This window comes from Vombatus ursinus, unplaced genomic scaffold, assembly GCF_900497805.2.
Source record: "Vombatus ursinus unplaced genomic scaffold, bare-nosed wombat genome assembly UNPS02014893.1, whole genome shotgun sequence".
In the NCBI taxonomy this organism is placed as follows: Eukaryota; Metazoa; Chordata; class Mammalia; order Diprotodontia; family Vombatidae; genus Vombatus; species Vombatus ursinus.
Genome location: NW_020954671.1, coordinates 199,043 through 217,116, shown reverse-complemented (window position 1 = coordinate 217,116; position 18,074 = coordinate 199,043). Strand labels below are relative to the sequence as shown.

Below are 18,074 nucleotides of genomic sequence, written 5' to 3'. Positions count from 1 at the left end.
GAAAAAATGCTCTAAATCACTACTGATTAGAGAAATGCAAATCAAAACAACTTTGAGGTACTATATCACACTTACAGGCTGGCTAACATGACAAAACAGGAAAATGATAAATGGTGGAGAAGATGTGGGAAAATTGGAACATTAATCCATTGTTGGTGGAGTTGAATTGATCCAACCATTTTGGAGAACAATTTGGAACTATGCCCTAAGGGCTATAAAATTGTACATACCCTTTGAGCCAGCAATAGCACTTCTAGGTTTGTATCCCAAAGAGATCATTAAAATGGGAAAAGAACCCACATGTACAAAAATATTTATAGCAGCTCTTTTTGTAGTGGCAAAGAATTGGAAATTGAGGGGATGCCCGTCAATTGGGGAATGGTTGAACGAGTTGTGGTATATGAATGTAATGGAATACTACTGTGCTATAAGAAATGATGAGCAAGTGGACTTCAGAAAAACCTGGAAAGACTTGTATGGACTGATGCTGGGTGAAGTGAGCAGAAGCAGGAGAACATTGTACACAGTAACAGCCACACTGTGCAATGACTTGGCATTTCTCAGCAATGCAAGGATCTAAGACATATCCAAAAGTCTCATGATGGAAAATAATATCCACATCCAGAGAAGGAACTATGGAGTTTGAATGCAGATCGAAGCATACTATTTGCTTTTTTTTTCTTCTGTTTTGTTTCTTCTTTCTTGTGGTTCCTCCTATTGGTTCTAATTCTTCTTTACAACATGACTAATGTGAAAATATGTTTAACAGAAATGTACATGTAGAACCTATATCAGATTGTACCCTGACTTGGGGAGGGATGTGTAGAAGAAGGGGGAGAAATTTAAAACTCAAAAGCTTATGGAAGTAAATGTTGAAAACTAAAAATAAATTAATAAAAAAAGAACAGTTAGCAAATTCATGAATTAAAGCTGTTTGTATCCTAAAGGAAAATCATTTTAAAAAACAGTGTACCTTCTTTTCTTTTTTACTTAATAGTATTTTACCTTTTTTTTCCAATTACATGTAAAGATAGTTTTCAACATTCATCTTTGTAAGATTTTGAGCTCCAAATTTTTCTCCCTCCCTCCCCTCCTCAAGACAACAAGCAATCCTATATAGGTTTTATGTATATATACAGTCATGCTAAACATATCTACATATTAATCATGTTGTAAAAGAACAAAAGGGAAAAACCATGAGAAAGGAAAAAACAAAACAAAAAATGAAAATTGTATGCTTCAATCTGCATTTAGACTCCATAGTTCTTTCTCTCAATGTGGTCAGCATTTTCCATTATGAGTCCCTTGGAATTGTCCTGGATCACTGCACTGCTCAGAAGGGCTAAGTCTATCATAATTGATCATAGGACAATGTTGCTGTTGCTGTGTACAATGTTCTCCTGGTTCTGATCATTTCACTCGACATCAGTTCATGTTAAGTCTTTACGGGTTTTTCTGAAATCTGCCTGCTTATTTCTTATAGAACAATAGTAGAATGTACCTTCAATGTAGTGAGCTGGTCATTGCATTTAGAAGTAGCTCTTACTGGAGAGAAAAGCCATGAAATGCAAAGAATTCAACCAGAGATTGAAGTGGGTTTTTTTTTTGTTTTTTTAGTGCTTTAAAAAAAAAAAAGTATGCTATTCAGGGACACTGTGTATAGGTTCAATATTTCACATCTTGAATAATTCTTTCAAAAAAAAACTTAACACAAAGTGGGGGGGAAAGTTGTCAGGAACTTTACAAATACTATTTCATTTGATCCTCACAATAATTCTGTGAGATAGCTGCTTTTATGATCCCCATTTAACAGTTGAGAATAAGGCAGACAATGGTTAAGGGACTTAGCCAGCATCATGCAGCTAGTAAGTGTCTGAGGTCATAGCTGAACTAGTCTTCATGACTCCAGGCCCAGTGCTCTAACCACTACACCAACTTAAGTACTAAGTACTTCCTTTATGAAAGAAATAACTAAATGTTTATGACCTGCCACAAAGAGTAATCTTGAAGTTATCAGCTTATAAATCTATTTTAGAATAGTCCTGCACTTTTTTGCTTTTTGCTATTTTTAACTTGACAATTACCACGTTTTTTTTTTTTTAATTTTTCTAGGAATATAGTATCCACTGTAAACCTGGCTTGTAAATTAGATTTGAAGAAAATAGCTTTGCAGGCTAAAAATGCAGAATATAACCCAAAGGTAAGAATTTTCAGTATCCTTAACAAATGCTAATAGAGTCTCACGTGTTTTGTCTTTCTGCCTAGGGCTGTACCATCAAATCATCTTGTAGGCTGTTTTTGTTTTTGAAAAAGAGGAATTAAGTCATTAAAGTTTTTTGGTGAAACTTTTTTTTAGATGTATTGTTGAAAGGTTGAAATGCATATTTTTAGTGGATAAATCTTCATAAGCCTTTCTTGATATATTTAATAAGATGAGTGATTCTTAAAAGTTCACACCTTCTAGTTGTTGAAACTAAATACTTGTGAACGTGTGATGAAGTGCTGACTTTCTTAATATTATTCAACTTAGTATCATTCCTGGAAATAGAAATGAATAATCGTAGAACTGAGGAGCAAGAAAGGACTTCAGAGATTACCTAGTCTAAGTTACTTAATCTTTCTGATTGGGAGATGGGAGGAGAGGTTCTCCATGATATCTAGGTAACTCTCATCATTCCCAAATTTTAGAGGGTCTTTTGGAGGAGTTTAGACTGTCATGGCAAATGTACAGAGGAGGTGGTTGTAGTTTGTTCTTCGTTCTCAAAGAGGACCATGACATCGGGAAGATGAAGCCAGGACTTGCAAGCGAATTGGATTTAAGTAAGGGAGGGCAGTGCAAAGTCACCAGCCTCACTTTCTCCACCGGAGTCATTTGGGTCCAGTGGCAAGATATAGATTGGGATAATTGGAGATGGCTCAGCAGTGAGGAGGTAGTATGTCAGTGAGTGGAGTACTGAGGAAATTCCACTGGCAGGGCTGTTGGGAGAACTGATTCCAGGCATGGGAAATGTCTGGGAGAAGGCAGAACTACTGAGAACTCAAAGTTATGCCTTGTCAACTATTTGTGCATCAGTAATATTATCATAATATATCTAGGGTAATAGTACGTAATTATTACTATGTAACCATGTAGTAGGTTGACTGCTAGGCTAGCCTAAGGAGGAGAAGGCTAGTAATTCCCTCTTTCTGGTCCTTACTTCTATGTAGGTTGGGTTATTACTTCCTAGCCACTCCTTCCGTCCTACCCTTTGGATGTGGTTTTTCTTTCTAATTTAGCTCTGCCCCCTTGGGGTATGGTACGGTTTTCTTTTCCAGCCAACTGTGGAGGAGAAACAATAGGAAAATAGAGTGATCTAGTTGCTACCTCCCATGCCAGTACCTGCTTACTCACAACTCTTTCTCCACCACCACAACTCTCCCCAGTAAAATTGTTGACAAATTTACCCAGAAGTGATATGAGGCCTGATCTGGGAAATTGCAAGAGCATGAATCAAAAATTCTTCTTTGTTCACAATGCACCCCCATGCCAAGGAAGAGTCTTTCTAGCTAACTTTGAAGTGTTTACTCTGTATCACTCCCTATTTCATATGAGTAATGAAATGCATAGATCAGCAATAGTTAATCACATTTATCTCAGAGAACCCATTTTAAAACAACAACAAAACAAACTATTGGGAAATGGAGACTGAGGAACAGACAAATAGATTGGGGAGGGGGATGGAATGGGAGAGAAGAGAAGACAGTCACCAGTAACCAGTGAGAATGGAAGAGCCATCAGAAGGTCACTCAGTTGTGGTACTATCTCCTCACTGGATTTGGTTGCTGCTCCTACCAGTTTTGGTAGGAGCAGTGAATCTGATGGCTCTTCCGTTCTTACTGGTTACCTGAGCACTCTACTCTCACATTACTTCTTTATCTAATGTCAGAAAGAATGAATATAAAAGAAATAGACAGTGGTGGTCAAGGTGCGAATCAGGCAGCCATTGTTCCTTCCCTCACCTTCGTGGTTTAAGCAGCTGTTGTGGAAAGGAGGTATCTCGGACTCCAGCTCCAGTTGTTATAACTAACAAGATGTTTTGTGCCATGATGCATTTTATCAGATAAGAATGCTTATTTGATTGTTATAGAATCAATCAGATCAAAGGTGTAAAACAGGTATTTACAATTCCTACAGTGCTTCTATTGATTAATCACTGGTTTAAACTAGGTATGAACAACCTAGTTAAAATATTTTTCAATTAATAAGCATTTATGTTATCTCCCTCCTATATCCTGCACCCCATTGAAAGTGGAAGGGGAAAGGAAATAAAACCTTTGTAAATGTGCATAATATGTACATAATCAAGAAAAATGAATTCCCACAATGGCCACAGCCAAAACTGTAAGTCTCATTTTACATCTTGAGTCCATCATCTTTTCATCAGGAGGTAATAAACATACTTTATCAATGGTACTCTGGAATCATGAATGGTCATTACGTTGATCACAGTTCTTAAGTATTTAAAAGTTATTTGTCTCTGCAGTGTTATTGCACAAATTATTCTCCTGGTTCTGTTTTACTCTGTATCATTTCATTCATGTTTCTAAGTTTATTCTGAAACCATCTCTTTCATCAATAGTATTCCATTACAATCATATAACATAATTTATTAAACAGGGATTTAAATTAAATTTAAATTGGGTGCCCCAATTGCTAGGCACCCCCTTATTTGCCACTACAAAAAGAGCTGTTATAAATGTTTTTGTACATATGGGTCCTTTTTTTCTTTCTTTTCTATCAAAGAGCATATACAATTTGACTTTTTTTTTTTTTTTATATATGGTTCCAAATTACTTTCCAGGACTAGACCAGTTCAAACTCTACCCACAGTGCATTACTGTGCCTGTTTTCCCACAGCCGCTTAACATTTGTCAATTTCTGATTTTGTCACTTTTGTTAATTTGTTGGGTACAAGTAGAACCTTAGGGTAGCTTTAATTTTCATTACTAAACTACTTATAGCTTAGATTTCTTTCTTTGAAAATTGCCTGGAACAGTTTAATTCAGGGGTGGGGAACCTTTGGCCTCAAGGTCACTTGTGGTCTTCTAGGTCCTTGGGTGCAACCTTTTGACTGAGTCCAAGTTTTACAGAACAAATCCTTTTATTAAGGGGATTTGTTCTGTGAAGTTTGCCTTGAGGCCACAGGTTGCCTACCCCTGGCTTAATTATATGACTTTGGAAGGAGTGAAGTACTTTTATGACAAAAAAAGTTAGAAATGACTGAAAGAATTACAAATCTTTTGACCTATGTATATCAGAGAAGAAGATTCTAGCAACTGCTTGAAGAGTTGAGCTTTGGGAACATTTAAGGAGGCAGTCCCTCAGACCTATAACCAGAAAGTAGTGGCATGGGAGGAAATGGGGAAGTGAGTCCAGAGGAAACATCATACAGTTTCTTCCTCCTCCCCCTAACAACCATGTCTTTGAGAAGACTAGATAAATATCAATGCATCCAGCCAGGAGCTGAGAGAAGGCAAACTAGCAACTACTAACAAAAAAAAAAATCTGCTTCAGAGAGTGTGCTCTCTTCAGGGTAGAGAGAAAGACATCTTTAGAACTCTACAAGGGCATCAAACCATCAAGGCTAAGCAGGAAGCTACATCCTCCTAAGGCGAACTTCACTGGGATCCTAAAAGGAAACAGAAGGACTTCCAGAAATCAGGAGCTGTGAATTGACCCTTTGCCACAGATGTTCCCTAAGTTTGAACCTATTTTCCCCTTCCCTCTATAGTTGTGGGGAAATCCATTGCAGACTTTTAGGGTGATGCTTTTGTATCAAAAACTCTTAACGCCTTGGTATATACCCTTTTTTTTCTTTCTTTTTTTGTGAAACAATTGGGGTTAAGTGACTTGCCTAGGGTCACACAGCTAGTAAGTATATACCCTTTTCTAAAAGCTAAATAAATCCGGCTGGCTAGTAATCAATAAAGGGCATTCCAGATGGGGATTCACATTAGTGTTAGAAGTCTACCCCCTAGAATCCTAAGGGAAGAAGTAGTCAGCTGCCCTCTGGGGCTCTGGCCTACCAGTCCAAGTGAGAGTTTGGAAGTATCCCTAGAAGGCGTATATCATATTTGCCTTCTCACTATTAGGAAGGGAAAAAACTCTAGGGGCAAGGGGATGATACATCCCCTTTTGTATATGTAAACTTGGTTCTAGCTCTGTCTTCTGAGTCATCAATCCTCTAGCTCCTTAGCCAATCAGAAAATTCCTCATTACCTCCCAGCATTAGCTCCCCAGTCATTGATGACCAGGGGTAGGTTCCCCCAGCCTCCAGATTAGAAACAGGTGGTAAATACTGAAAATATTTTCTATATGGCACAGTAAAAGACAAGTCCAAGCATGCATTAATGCCTGGGTTATTGGCCAGTCCTTCCATTTTACACACACACACACACACACACACACACACACACACACACACACACACTGCACCTATATTCTATCTCCCAAAAGAATGTAAGCTCCTTGTGGATAAGGACTTTTTCATAATTGTCTCTGTATCCCTAGGGTCTAGCAAAGTGCCTGGAATGTACCAGGTCCTTAAACAAAGACTTACTAAGAACCTATTCAAAAGGAGAATTTAAACATCTGTTTAAAATTGGCAATATGAGGAAATGGCATAAATTTAAAGCTTAGGTCCCTAAGCACAATTTTGCTAGTGAAATGTTCTCTTTTCCTTTGCACTCCAGCCACCAACCTAATGGTTTTCAATATGGCAAAAACTCCATGGGAAGTAGTTAGACTTGGGCGAAAAGAGACCAAGCCTTACATACTACACCTGGAGCTGGAAAAGTTGACATCTAAGACAAATAATTCATTCACTGACCATCGATAAACACTCAGTGCCAAAAACAAGACTAAAGGCTTAGACACCACTGAAAAGACTGACCAAGGTTATTAGGCCTGTGTGTTCAGCATATAGCATACCAGCTGGGTGTCATCATCCCCAGACATCGTGGTTTATAGCTGCAGAGCTGGTAGCATATATGAGCTTAGTGGGATTGCCTCGCTTGAACTTCTGGTCACTCCCAGTTCTCAGATGTTTGGAGAGCTTTTCATTAATGCTGCTCCTCCATCACAAGACATTAGAGGATAAAAGCCTTAGTTAATTCGTACTTTCTGCCCCATGTCTAGAATGATACTTCCTATTCCCCTAATAATTGTTTCAGTGTTGCTATCACCCAAGGCAAAAACCTGTCTCTAGTCCCCCATTATCCCTATCTGATTCAATGTTATACTTTCCCAGTCCCTTTCTTCTTCAGACTTCTCTTTCCATGAAGCCCTACGAAATTCCCACTCTTTCCATCTTGTGTTTGTGGAAAACTTACTCTCTCTCGAAGAACTTTATTCTCTGGCCACTCTTCAGAGCCGGTGCTATTCATTCATGTTCCCTGACGTTCTCATTCAGGAAGCACGACAGATTTAATCCTTGTTCCCCACTGCCGCTTCCAGATTTTTTCTTCTTTCACATCTTTTCTTCTTTCTTTTATTATTTGTCTGCTTCTCCTTCCTTGAAGTTTACTTTACCTGTCTAGTAGACCCTTGTTTTTGCAATGTATGAAACTGTCTCTATTTACTGTTTTTTCCCCTCTGTCTAAAAATGTAGCAGGTTACATATATTATTACATAGCTATCCTTGTGTTATTGTTAATTGTGTATGGATTGTTACTTTTTCCAGCTCCCATGAGTATGGGAGAAACGGAGTTGAGCCATACCCTAGTGATGGGGGTGGGGTTTCGGGTATGATAATTCTGGTCCCAGGCTTCAGTGGATAAATTTCTAACCAACAAGGACTGTAATCAATAAGGAAACAGATCTTTGGAGAAGAAAAACTGGTTGTTCAAGGTACCAGCAATAGGTACAGAATAAGCTCTTTCCCTTTTCCAGAGGGAGGGGAAAGAGGAAGAAATCATTCAATAGTTTAGTAGGGATATGAGCTTTGAGCTGAGTCACTCAGTATTATTAAAAGCCTACTACGTGCCAGGCACTGTGCCAAGCTGGTGATATCAAGGTAAAAAGGCAGTCTCTGCTCCCAAGAGGTTCACAGTCTATTAGGGGAGGTGACATACAAACACATACAAATAGGCTGTACAGAGGATAATTTGGAGACAGTCAACAGAGAAGGCCTACCTGGGCCATCTTTCACATGTAGGGAGGAAGAGAGCAAAAGCTTCCACCTGGGGTCTTATCCAACATTCCCACCAGTTCTTGGCTGGATGGTTACACCTCAGCTCCTTAATGCTGTTGTCCACAACAGCTACCCAATATCATCCCAGAGGAAGAGGCAGGGAAGCAGGGCCCCTAGAGATTGCACCCACCATGCCGTCCCTCTTTTGCTTCCCTCCTGCATGTGGCAAGATGAAGTCCCTTCCTTTTTCTCTTTCCCAGAGTTCCCACCTCCAAACTCAAATGTTGCTGTTTCTGTGATCTCCGGCTAAAAATTTGTTGAGTTTCCTTATGTTCTTTGGAAAATCCTTAGTTCTCTTGCACTGATGTGAAGGTGAAGAGGTAAAGAGGTGAAGAGTTAGACAAACATGTTTTGGTATGCTCCATTCTTAAAAAGTGGGGGAAAAAACACCTCTACCATCTCCTCAAACTCCTGTACTATAACTCTTCTTTTTAATATCAAACTACCAAAAAAAATGTTAGGCTCACTGCCTACACTGGCTCACCAGTCATTTGCTTCCCAACCCCTTGCTTGGCTTCTGAGCCTGATTCAACTAAAACTTGTTTTCATTTTGAACTGTTTGTTTCAAAGTTACCAGGGATTTCTTAACTGCTTAACTTGATAGGCTGTTTTCTGTCCTCATCTTTCTGAACCTCTCTGCTGCTTTTGATACTGGATACTTCTGTATTGTCTCGGGCCTACTTCTCTTCTTTGTTTATACTCTCTCCCTTTATTGATCTTTCCCCTTACCTTGTCATTAGCTCCCATGGGCTCCAGTATTATTCTTTTGCAGATGTTTCCCGAATCTATGTCTCACTCATCATCACCTCTTCCCAGATGTTCTACTAGCATCTCAAATTCCAACATGCCCAAAGCACAATTCATTCTCTTACCTCACACACTTACCACCAGCCTAATCTTATCCTTCCTCCGACTTCCATGTTTCTGTGTAGGAAATACCATCTCTTCTGTCACTTGGGTTCATAACCTCAAAATAATCCTTAATTCTTTGCCTTCACTTTCAATATCTAATCATTTAAGTGCTATTATTTCTCCCTCAGTGTCTTCTCTCATAGCTATCCCTTTATCTTTGTTTATGTAGCTACCACCCTGCTACAGGCTCTTATCACCTCTTGTTTGGGTTACTGTGACAGCATCCTAATTCCAGTGCCTTTCCTCTTCAGTTCTCTACACGATAGCCAAAATAATATTCCTAAGGCTCAGGTCTAACCATATTTTTCCTTTTTGCTTTTGTTTTTAATTTATTATTTATTTTTAACATTCTTTTAAAATTTTGAGTTCGAAATCCTTTCCCTCCCTACTACACCTACTGAGAAGGCAAGCAATATATCAATTAAATGTGTGAAACTCTGCAATATATATTTCTATATTATCCACATTTCCCCCAAAAAGCAAGAAAAATTTAAAAAGTGAGAAAATTCTATCTCATTTTGCAATCAGAGTTCATTATTTCTCTCTCTGGAGACAGACAGCATTTTTTAATCATGAGTCCTTCGGAACTGTCTTGGATCATTGTATCTATTGATCTGAGTAGCCAAGCCTTTCACAGTTGATCATCATCACAACATTGCTGTTACTTAGCACAATGATTTCCTGGTTCTTCTCACTTCACATTGCATCAGTTCATATAGTTTTTACCATGTTTTTCCAAAACCCCCTCCCTCATCATTTCTTATAGCACAGTAGTACTCCATCACAATCATATGCTACAACTTGTTCAACTGTTCCCCAATTCATGAACATCCCCTTGATTTCCAACTCTGTTACCACAAAAAGAGCTGCTATTAATATTTTTGTACATATAGGTCCTTTTCCTTTTCTTCAATCTCTTTAGGATGCTGACCTAGTAGTAGTATTGCTGGGTCAAAGGGCATGCACAGTTTTATTGCCCTTTTTATAGCCTAGTTCCAAAATATTCTCCAGAATGGTTAGAGTAGTTCACACTCTACCAGCAGTTTATTAGTGAACTGATGTTTCCCTCATCCCCTCCAGCATGTGTCATTTCTGATAGGTGTGAGGTGGTACCTCAGAGTTGTTTTAATTTGCCTTTCCCTAGTCTGTAGTGACTTAGAGCATTTTTTTCAAATGACTATAGATAGCTTTGATTTTTTCTTCTGAAAACTGCCTGTTCAATTCCTTTGACCAATTATTATTTGGAGAATGGCTTTTATTTTTATAAATCTGAATCATTTCTGCACTCGATATATATTTGAGAAATGAAGCCTTTATCAGAGAAACTTACGGTAAAAAATGTTGATATTGCTGTATGTTTTTTTTTAGCAAAATGCAGTTTCCCCAATTATCTCTTTTCATTGAGTCTATTTTTACTTTTGCTTTGACATCATGATTGCTACCCCAGCCTTTTTTATGTCAGCTGAAACATATTAGATTCTGTTCTGGCCCTTTATTTTAAGTGTGTGTGTGTGTCTTCAAGAGTCTCTCTTGTACATATTGTAGGATTCTGGTTTCTAATCCATTCTGCTCTCCACTTCCATTTTATGGGTAAGCTTATTCCATTCACATTCACAGTTATGCTTACTGTATATTTCCCTCCATCCCATTTTCTTCTATTTCTTCTTCTTTCTCTCTTTTTATCCTGTCCCTCCTCAAAATTCTATTTTGCTTTGAAACACTGACTCCCTTAATCTGTCCTCCCTTTTACTATCTACCTTCCTTTCTCTTATCCCCCTCCCTGCCTGTTTCCCTACTGGGTAGGTTACATTTCTATGCACAACTGTGTGTTTGTGTGTGTGTGTGTGTGTGTGTGTATGCGCATTCTTTGAACTAATTCCAATAAGAGTAGGTTTAAGCATTGCTAACCACCACCTCTCGTTTTCCCCTCCGCTATAAAAGCTCTTTCTGTGTCTCTTTTATGTAAGAAAATTTTCCCCATTCTATCCTTCCCTTCCCCCTTCTCCCACTGCATCCCTCTTTCTTATTCCTTTATTTTTTTAGAGACCATTCCAACATAATCGACTCACCCATGCCTTCTGTCCATGTAAACTCCTTTTAACTGCCCTAATAATGACAAAGTTCTTAAGAGTTACATGGGGGCAGCTAGGTGCCACAGTGGATGGAGCACCAGCCCTGAAGTCAGGAGGACTTGAGTTCAAATGTGGCCTCAAACCAAACACTTAGCACTTACTAGCTATGTGACCCTGGGCAAGTCACTTAATCCCAATTGCCTAAAAATAATAAAAAAAAATTTTTTAATAAAAATTTTAAAAAAAAGAGTTACATGGATCATCTTCCCATGTAAGGATGTAAATAGTTTAATTTTATTGAGTCCCTTATGATTACTCTTTCACTTTTACCTTTTTATACTTCTCTTTAATCTTGTGTTTGAATGTCAGATTTTCCATTCAGCTCTGGTCTTTTCACTGGGAATGCTTGAAAGTCCCTTATTTCACTAAATATCCATTTTCCTTGAAGGATTACACTCAGTTTTGCTGGGTTGGTGATTCTTGGTTGTAATCTTAGTTCCTTTGCCTTCCAAAATATTATATTCTAAGCCCTCCATTCCTTTAATGTGGAAGCACTAAATCTTTTGTGATCTTGACTATGGCTCTACAATATTTGAATTTTTTCTTTCTGGCTGCTTAAAGTATTTTTTATTTCTGACCTGGAATTTGGAGCTCTGGAATTTGGCTATAATATTCCTGAGAGTTTTCATTTGAGGATCTCTTTCAGGAGGTGACTGATGGATTATTTCCATTTCTATTCATCCCTTTGGATCTAAGATACCAGGACAGTTTTCCTTGATAATTTCTCAAAATAGGATGTCTAGACTCTTTGATCATTTCAGTCAAACTGTATTACTTGATTTCCAGACTGTTGAGCTTTACTGTCTGTCCTACTACATCCATCTAAGAAAAACTGGATCTTTCCATTTGCCATGCAACTGCACCTTCCTCTATGTGCTGTGTCCTCTTATTAGAATATGAGCTCCATTTGAACATGGACTGTTCTATTTGTATCCACAGCACATAGCTCAATACTTTGACTAATAAAGGCTTTTAAAATTATTCCTTCTTGAATGTGGAGAAAAGAGGAAAATCTTACCCTTGTCAAGATATTAGGAAACACCCCATTTGCTAAAGCTAAGGCACAGCAAGCAAGCTGTGCCCTGAACTTGGCATAACAATAATCCTTTATAGTCACCCTCTGGCATATAATTATTATTTTGCTTTGATCAGCACCAGGTATTCTCTGAGCTCAGACAAGCTCAGACAAGTACCCATGTCCTGGTTATAAAGCCTTGCTATGAATCAAACTTGTCTCATTGTTGCTGTTACCTGTCATTGTCAGGTTAGAGTTCCCTAAGTAGCCATTGGTGTATGTATTGAGATCTCCCCACCCTGCCTCAAGTCCCCCCACTAAAGGCAGGGCCTCCAGCACATGTGTCCTTGCTTGCAAACCATTTCCCTCACTTTGCAATTGAACTTCTGTTTGATTCCTGACTCTCCTGTCTCTAGCCTGCTCTGTTCAGCTCCAGCCATCCACAGTTAGAGGCCAGTTCTGTCTAGCTGACATTAATTGGTGGTAGTGGTAGGACTGGACACAGAACCAGGCCATTGGACTCTACAGTACCAGCAGGAATGGACCAGGTGCTACTGGAGATTTATTTCTCTGGAGTCTGACCCACTTCTCATCTGGTGAGTCCTCTGCCCTTTTCCCTGCTCCAATGCTCTGAGCTCCCACCTTGATCAAGCTTACCATTCTTTGTGAGGAAAACTCTGGGGGCCCTCCAATGACCTGATTCATCTCAGATCTCTCTGGTAAGGATACCCTTTATGCATGCTTTGTTCCCCAAACCAACTGTTCCTGCTTGCACTGTTTGGCCTGGGCCTCAGCAGGCCAGGAGGTTCTTAGCTGCTCTGTTCCAGCTCCCTCCTCCTCCCCATCCCCCAGAGAATGTTCGGCTAGCTCCATGCCTCTTTTAAACCAGTAAACGCGTGCTCAGCTATGGACTGTGACTGTGTATTTGGTTAGAACTATTTGTGTCTGTTTGTATCTGTCTTGTTGTTTTGTCTGTATTTGTGTCTTTGTAAAATGTAAAATGTCTATATTGTATTTGTGTTGTTTGTAGATTCTATTACCTTGAAAGATTTAAAATGCTACCAGTCAGAAAAACTTCTAAGGACTGCAGCCAGAGGGTTTAGAATGCTGGGAAAGATTAATGAATGTCCGTAGTTGAAGCAATTGTCCCAATAAGCAGGACTAACTCCCACTTTAGGCTTTCTGAGGGAGATTAGGTTATAAGAAAAGAGAAAAACATCTGTAAGACACTTTTTTTCATGTCATTTTAGCTTTGGCTATGTTGGAGTTATAGAAATAAAGTCATATAATTAAAGTTTGTGAAGCTACTAAAAACATCTTAGCAGATTAAGGAGTTTGAGTATTAATCATTTTAAAATTGCAGGGGGAAACTCCTGGGACTTTGGGGTAATTCCAGGAATTTGCTCCTTTCTGAAGTATCTTAGTAAGTTTTGGGGTACTGCTCTATAGAATTTGTTTTTAAGGAAAAATAAGAATTAAATTCTAAAAGTTTTTAAAAGTGCAAGATTAACAGCTTCATTATTCTAGGTCAGTGAGGGAAGGCAGCTAGTTTGGAAGTAACTGTAGAGTGAAGAAAGAAAAAAGATAGGTAAACAGTTTGCACCTTATAGCAACCTCTTGTTAACCCTTCCTTGACCTTTCAGACCAATAAAAGAGAAAAGATTGTTTAAACCAAAGAGACTCCTGTGACTCCCCCAGGTCAGAGACCCTCTCCCTGGTAACCCCTCTCATCTCAGATCAGATTCCCACATATAGGTGTTTAAAAAAAAATGCTAGGAAAATGCAGGGAAACTTGAATTACATTCCAGTTGCAGAAATTTATTAGCTGTGTAATCTTAGGCCAGTTATCTTGTCCCTATTTGTCCCAGTTTCCTGATCTGTAAGGAGAAAAATAATAATGGTACCTGCCTCCAGGGTTGTTTTGAGGATCAAAGTAATATAATGATTGTAAAGTGCTTAACACAGTGACTGGCATAAGTGGAACATTATATTATTATTTTTTCTTTAATTGAAAATAATTGTTCCATGTCTGATAACTCTAAAGTAGTTTCAAAAGTAGTAAGATTGAGGGGCAGCTGGGTGGCACAATGTATAGAGCACCAGGCCTGGAGTCAGGAGGACCTGAGTTCAAATCTGGGCTCAGACCAGACACTTGACACTTACTAGCTGTGTGACCCTGGGCAGGTCACTTAACCCCAATTGCCTCACCCCCCCCAAAAAAATCAAAACAAAAGTAATAAGATCAATGATTTTTATATGTGATAATTTGGAAATGCAATTGATGTTATCTGAAGTTTGTGTTATTGTATTTCTAAGTTCTCTTATATTGTGAAATTTGAGAGACCATTGTAACAGAAGTGCTATTAGACAAAACAACTTTTTAATCTGGATACTGTTACATGTGATTTGGGCTTTTAAATGGATGTGATAAAAAAGATATTTGAAAATTGTTAAATGTTTAATGAGGTATATTGTGTTATAAAACAGATAGTAATATATAATAGCAAATTTTTATTTGAAATTCTTGGCTATTATGAAAGTGTATCGGGTGGTTTAAAGATGTAGCTTTAACAAATTAGTGAATCAACTATCAGGTATTTGCTATATGTCTGAAGCCCCAGAGTATGAGTAGTTTTAATTTATAAGTAAAAGATAAATGAAATGTTAACTGTTAGGGAAACATCGGGAAAGATATTCAAGCCCTAGGTTGTGGTTAGTGAAATTTTGCCATTTAAGGTGAAAATCCCTGGGACTGTAATTTATTATTGGTTTGAGCTTTGATTACAGGGATAGTTGTCTAAATTGTCATGAAGCCAATAGAAGAAAATGGCATGTGCTATATTCTGGGAATTGTTAAAGGTGGATGTCTGTGCCTGGGAAAAGTTTTGGGAAAGACCTTGGCACAGCCTAGGTAGGATCCTCCTCGCTCTGTTTCTCCATTGGGCTATTTCCTTTCTAAAAAGGACAATTCCCACTTGGCTAATCTTGAGCCTTGTTTTTAATACCCTGTGATTTCATGATTGACTGTCAGAGATGACTTGCACCTAGAATCAAATAGAGCTAAGAAAGTTTCCCCCCCTGTTATGATATATGATGTTGTTATAACTATGTCCCTCTTTTTCTTTTAAAAATAGCAAATTTCCAAAATCAAGTAGTTTTGTAAGTACATTACTAAATCTATTAAATAATAGATTGATACTGAAACATCTGACTTACTATAATAGGATGCAAATATGAACATCTTGTGGTTTTAATCTGTATTGTGGTCAAAGTATAATATAGGGATGATATTCTCCTAAAGGGAAAAGGATTAAGCAAAGTAATAAGACAAAGCTGTAATGTGAAAGTTTTCTAATTAAATGGAATAGTAAATTTTGAGAAAAGCAATAGGATTAGACTGTTTTCTCTAAGAACTCTATACTAATGTATATGATTGGCTTCCAAAATTTATCTATTGAATCTATTATCTATTGAAATTCAGGCTTTGAGCACGTTTTGGTAATAAGTTCTCAAAATTGGATTTTACACATAAATTGAATGGATAATGGTAAAGAAAGTGAAATTATTTTAAGGTATCTGTCTAATAATCTTAAAGGGCAGAAGAGTTCATTTTGCAATTGGACCCTCATAAATTTTTAAAAGATTCTTATATCAGGTACAAGATTTAGGTAAGGAGAGAAACAGCAAACAGTATATAAATTGAAATTCTTGAAGTTTCAAGACTAGAGAATCAAATTTAAGTGATTATACTAAATTATAGTAAGATTATAGTGAGTCAGAATTATCTAGGAATCTCTAGATTTGGAACCAGAGAAGCAGAACCCCCTTTAGAGCTGTCCTAAGAATAAAGCCTATTGTCCAAGAAAAGATATCTAGGGACCAGATAACTACATTAGACATCTGGGACTCAAAATGTGCTGGTTAAATGGACATTGAGTATGGGTCACTAGGATACAAGGAGACTTGATGTTAGTTAATATGGTTGATAACCATTGTGTTGCTTTGGTCTTTTGTTTCAAGATGTTTATGTTTAAATTTTCTTGGTGACATGTAAATCTTCCTTCTCAAAACTAGTCCATTGTGAGCCCTCTAAATAGTTTGATCTGTACCTGACTTAATGTAACTATGCAATCATGGGACTCTTGAGAAAATGTTATTGCATTGTTTGAACCTAGCCCTGTGTGACTGGGAAACTGGATCATGCCTATATGTTGTTTAGAGACCTTAACTAAGGACCTATGTTATGCTAACCAGAAACGCATATTCAAAGATTGATGCAAGGAGTTTTCTCACAATTGTACATCTCAACCCATATATCCTATCTGAAAATTGGTCATCAGTAATTGTTTCTAAGGGCCCCTACCAGGTCCTTCTGACTAGTCCCACAGCTGTCAAACTTGTGGGTATGTAGCCCTGAGTCATCTAAAGAAAGCCCCTGCTCCTGAGTGGATGACAGAACCCTCCAGGAACCTCAAAGCTGGTCTAGTATGGGCCCAGAAGTAGCTGATATCCGGATGAGACAGCTGTTCCAAGATTCTGGATGCGGGCTGAGTATACTGTCCTAGTTGTTGGTTTTTTTTTTTTTTCCTCTTCCATTTTGTTATGTGCCTAACTACAAAGGACCTGATTCAAGTGTGTGTTGGCATTTTCTCCCTCTACATTCTTGGCCCTCCTCTTATTTCTACTTGTAAGCAAACAATGGCTAGCAATGATACCTGGGACATACTTCTGTGATAGGTCCCCTCAAGGAACTAACACCACCCCCAACATCTCATCCTGGCCCAACTGGCCTCTTGACTTTATATCTGCCTCTTGGCCAAAAGGGGGAAATGTCAAGAGATTAGGAGCACACTGTTTTCCAGAGCTAAGGCCCAGCAAGCAAGCTATGCCCTGAAGTTGGCATAACAACAATTCTTTGCGCTCACCCTCTGGCATATAATTATTGCATTGCTTTGACCAGTACCAGGTGTTCTCCTGACGAGTACCCATGTTCTGGTTATGAAGCCCTGCTATGAATCAAACTTGACTCATTGTTGCTGTCACCCCTCATTGTCAGGGTACAGCTCACTGTGCAGCCATTGATTTGTAAAAGTATTGAGATTTCCCCACATTGCCTTGGGTCCCCCTACTAGGGGCAGGGCTCCAGCATGTATCCTTTCTTGCAAACCATTTCCTTCACTTTGAAATTAAACTTCTGTTTCATTCCTGACTCTCCTGTCTCCAGCCTGCTTTGTCTGGCTCCCCAGCCATCCACAGGTTAGAGGCCGGTTTCAGCCGATTGACACCCAGAATGTAAAACATGTCCTAGGACTCAATTTTCATATTTTACTTGGAGCTACCTACAGCTATTAGTTTCTTTGCCCCAGGGAACAAATTCTATTTCCTTTACTCTAAAATGCCTCTGATAGAAATGTAAACATTCCTTAACAAAATGTTTACTAATTTTGTTCCCACCCCCTTTTTTTCTTTGACATGGACCTGGGATTTCAGTTGTGTAGAGAACTTCCAATGAGGGAACTCCCTTCACCAGTCTTAGAGAAGGTACTGCCTGAGACAGTAAGAGGCTAAGTAATTTGCTTGAGTTTACAGCAGGTATGGCTTGAATCCACACTCCGAAGCTGGCTCTTGCCTACCCTCAAATATCTCCCATACAGTACTGGCTAATATATAAATTCCACGATAGAAAGTTACTCCTTTTGTCCATTAAGATGTTAGTACCTTGGAAGTTATTGCACACCAAGCTTTACTATCATTTTCACCTGAATTTGAACTGGTTTGAGTTCT

The 18,074-nt window shown here is 38.4% G+C and overlaps 1 protein-coding gene across 1 annotated transcript in view; it reads left to right on the top strand.

Annotated features, from left to right (window-relative positions):
* The window catches only part of TBPL2 (TATA-box binding protein like 2), a 66,169-nt gene that overhangs the window by 2,904 nt on the left and 45,191 nt on the right, over positions 1 to 18,074 (top strand). The window contains exon 3 of the mRNA XM_027842843.1: positions 2,113 to 2,200. Within this exon, the coding sequence (XP_027698644.1) occupies positions 2,113 to 2,200 (88 nt within the window). The remainder of the gene's footprint in view (positions 1 to 2,112; positions 2,201 to 18,074) is intronic.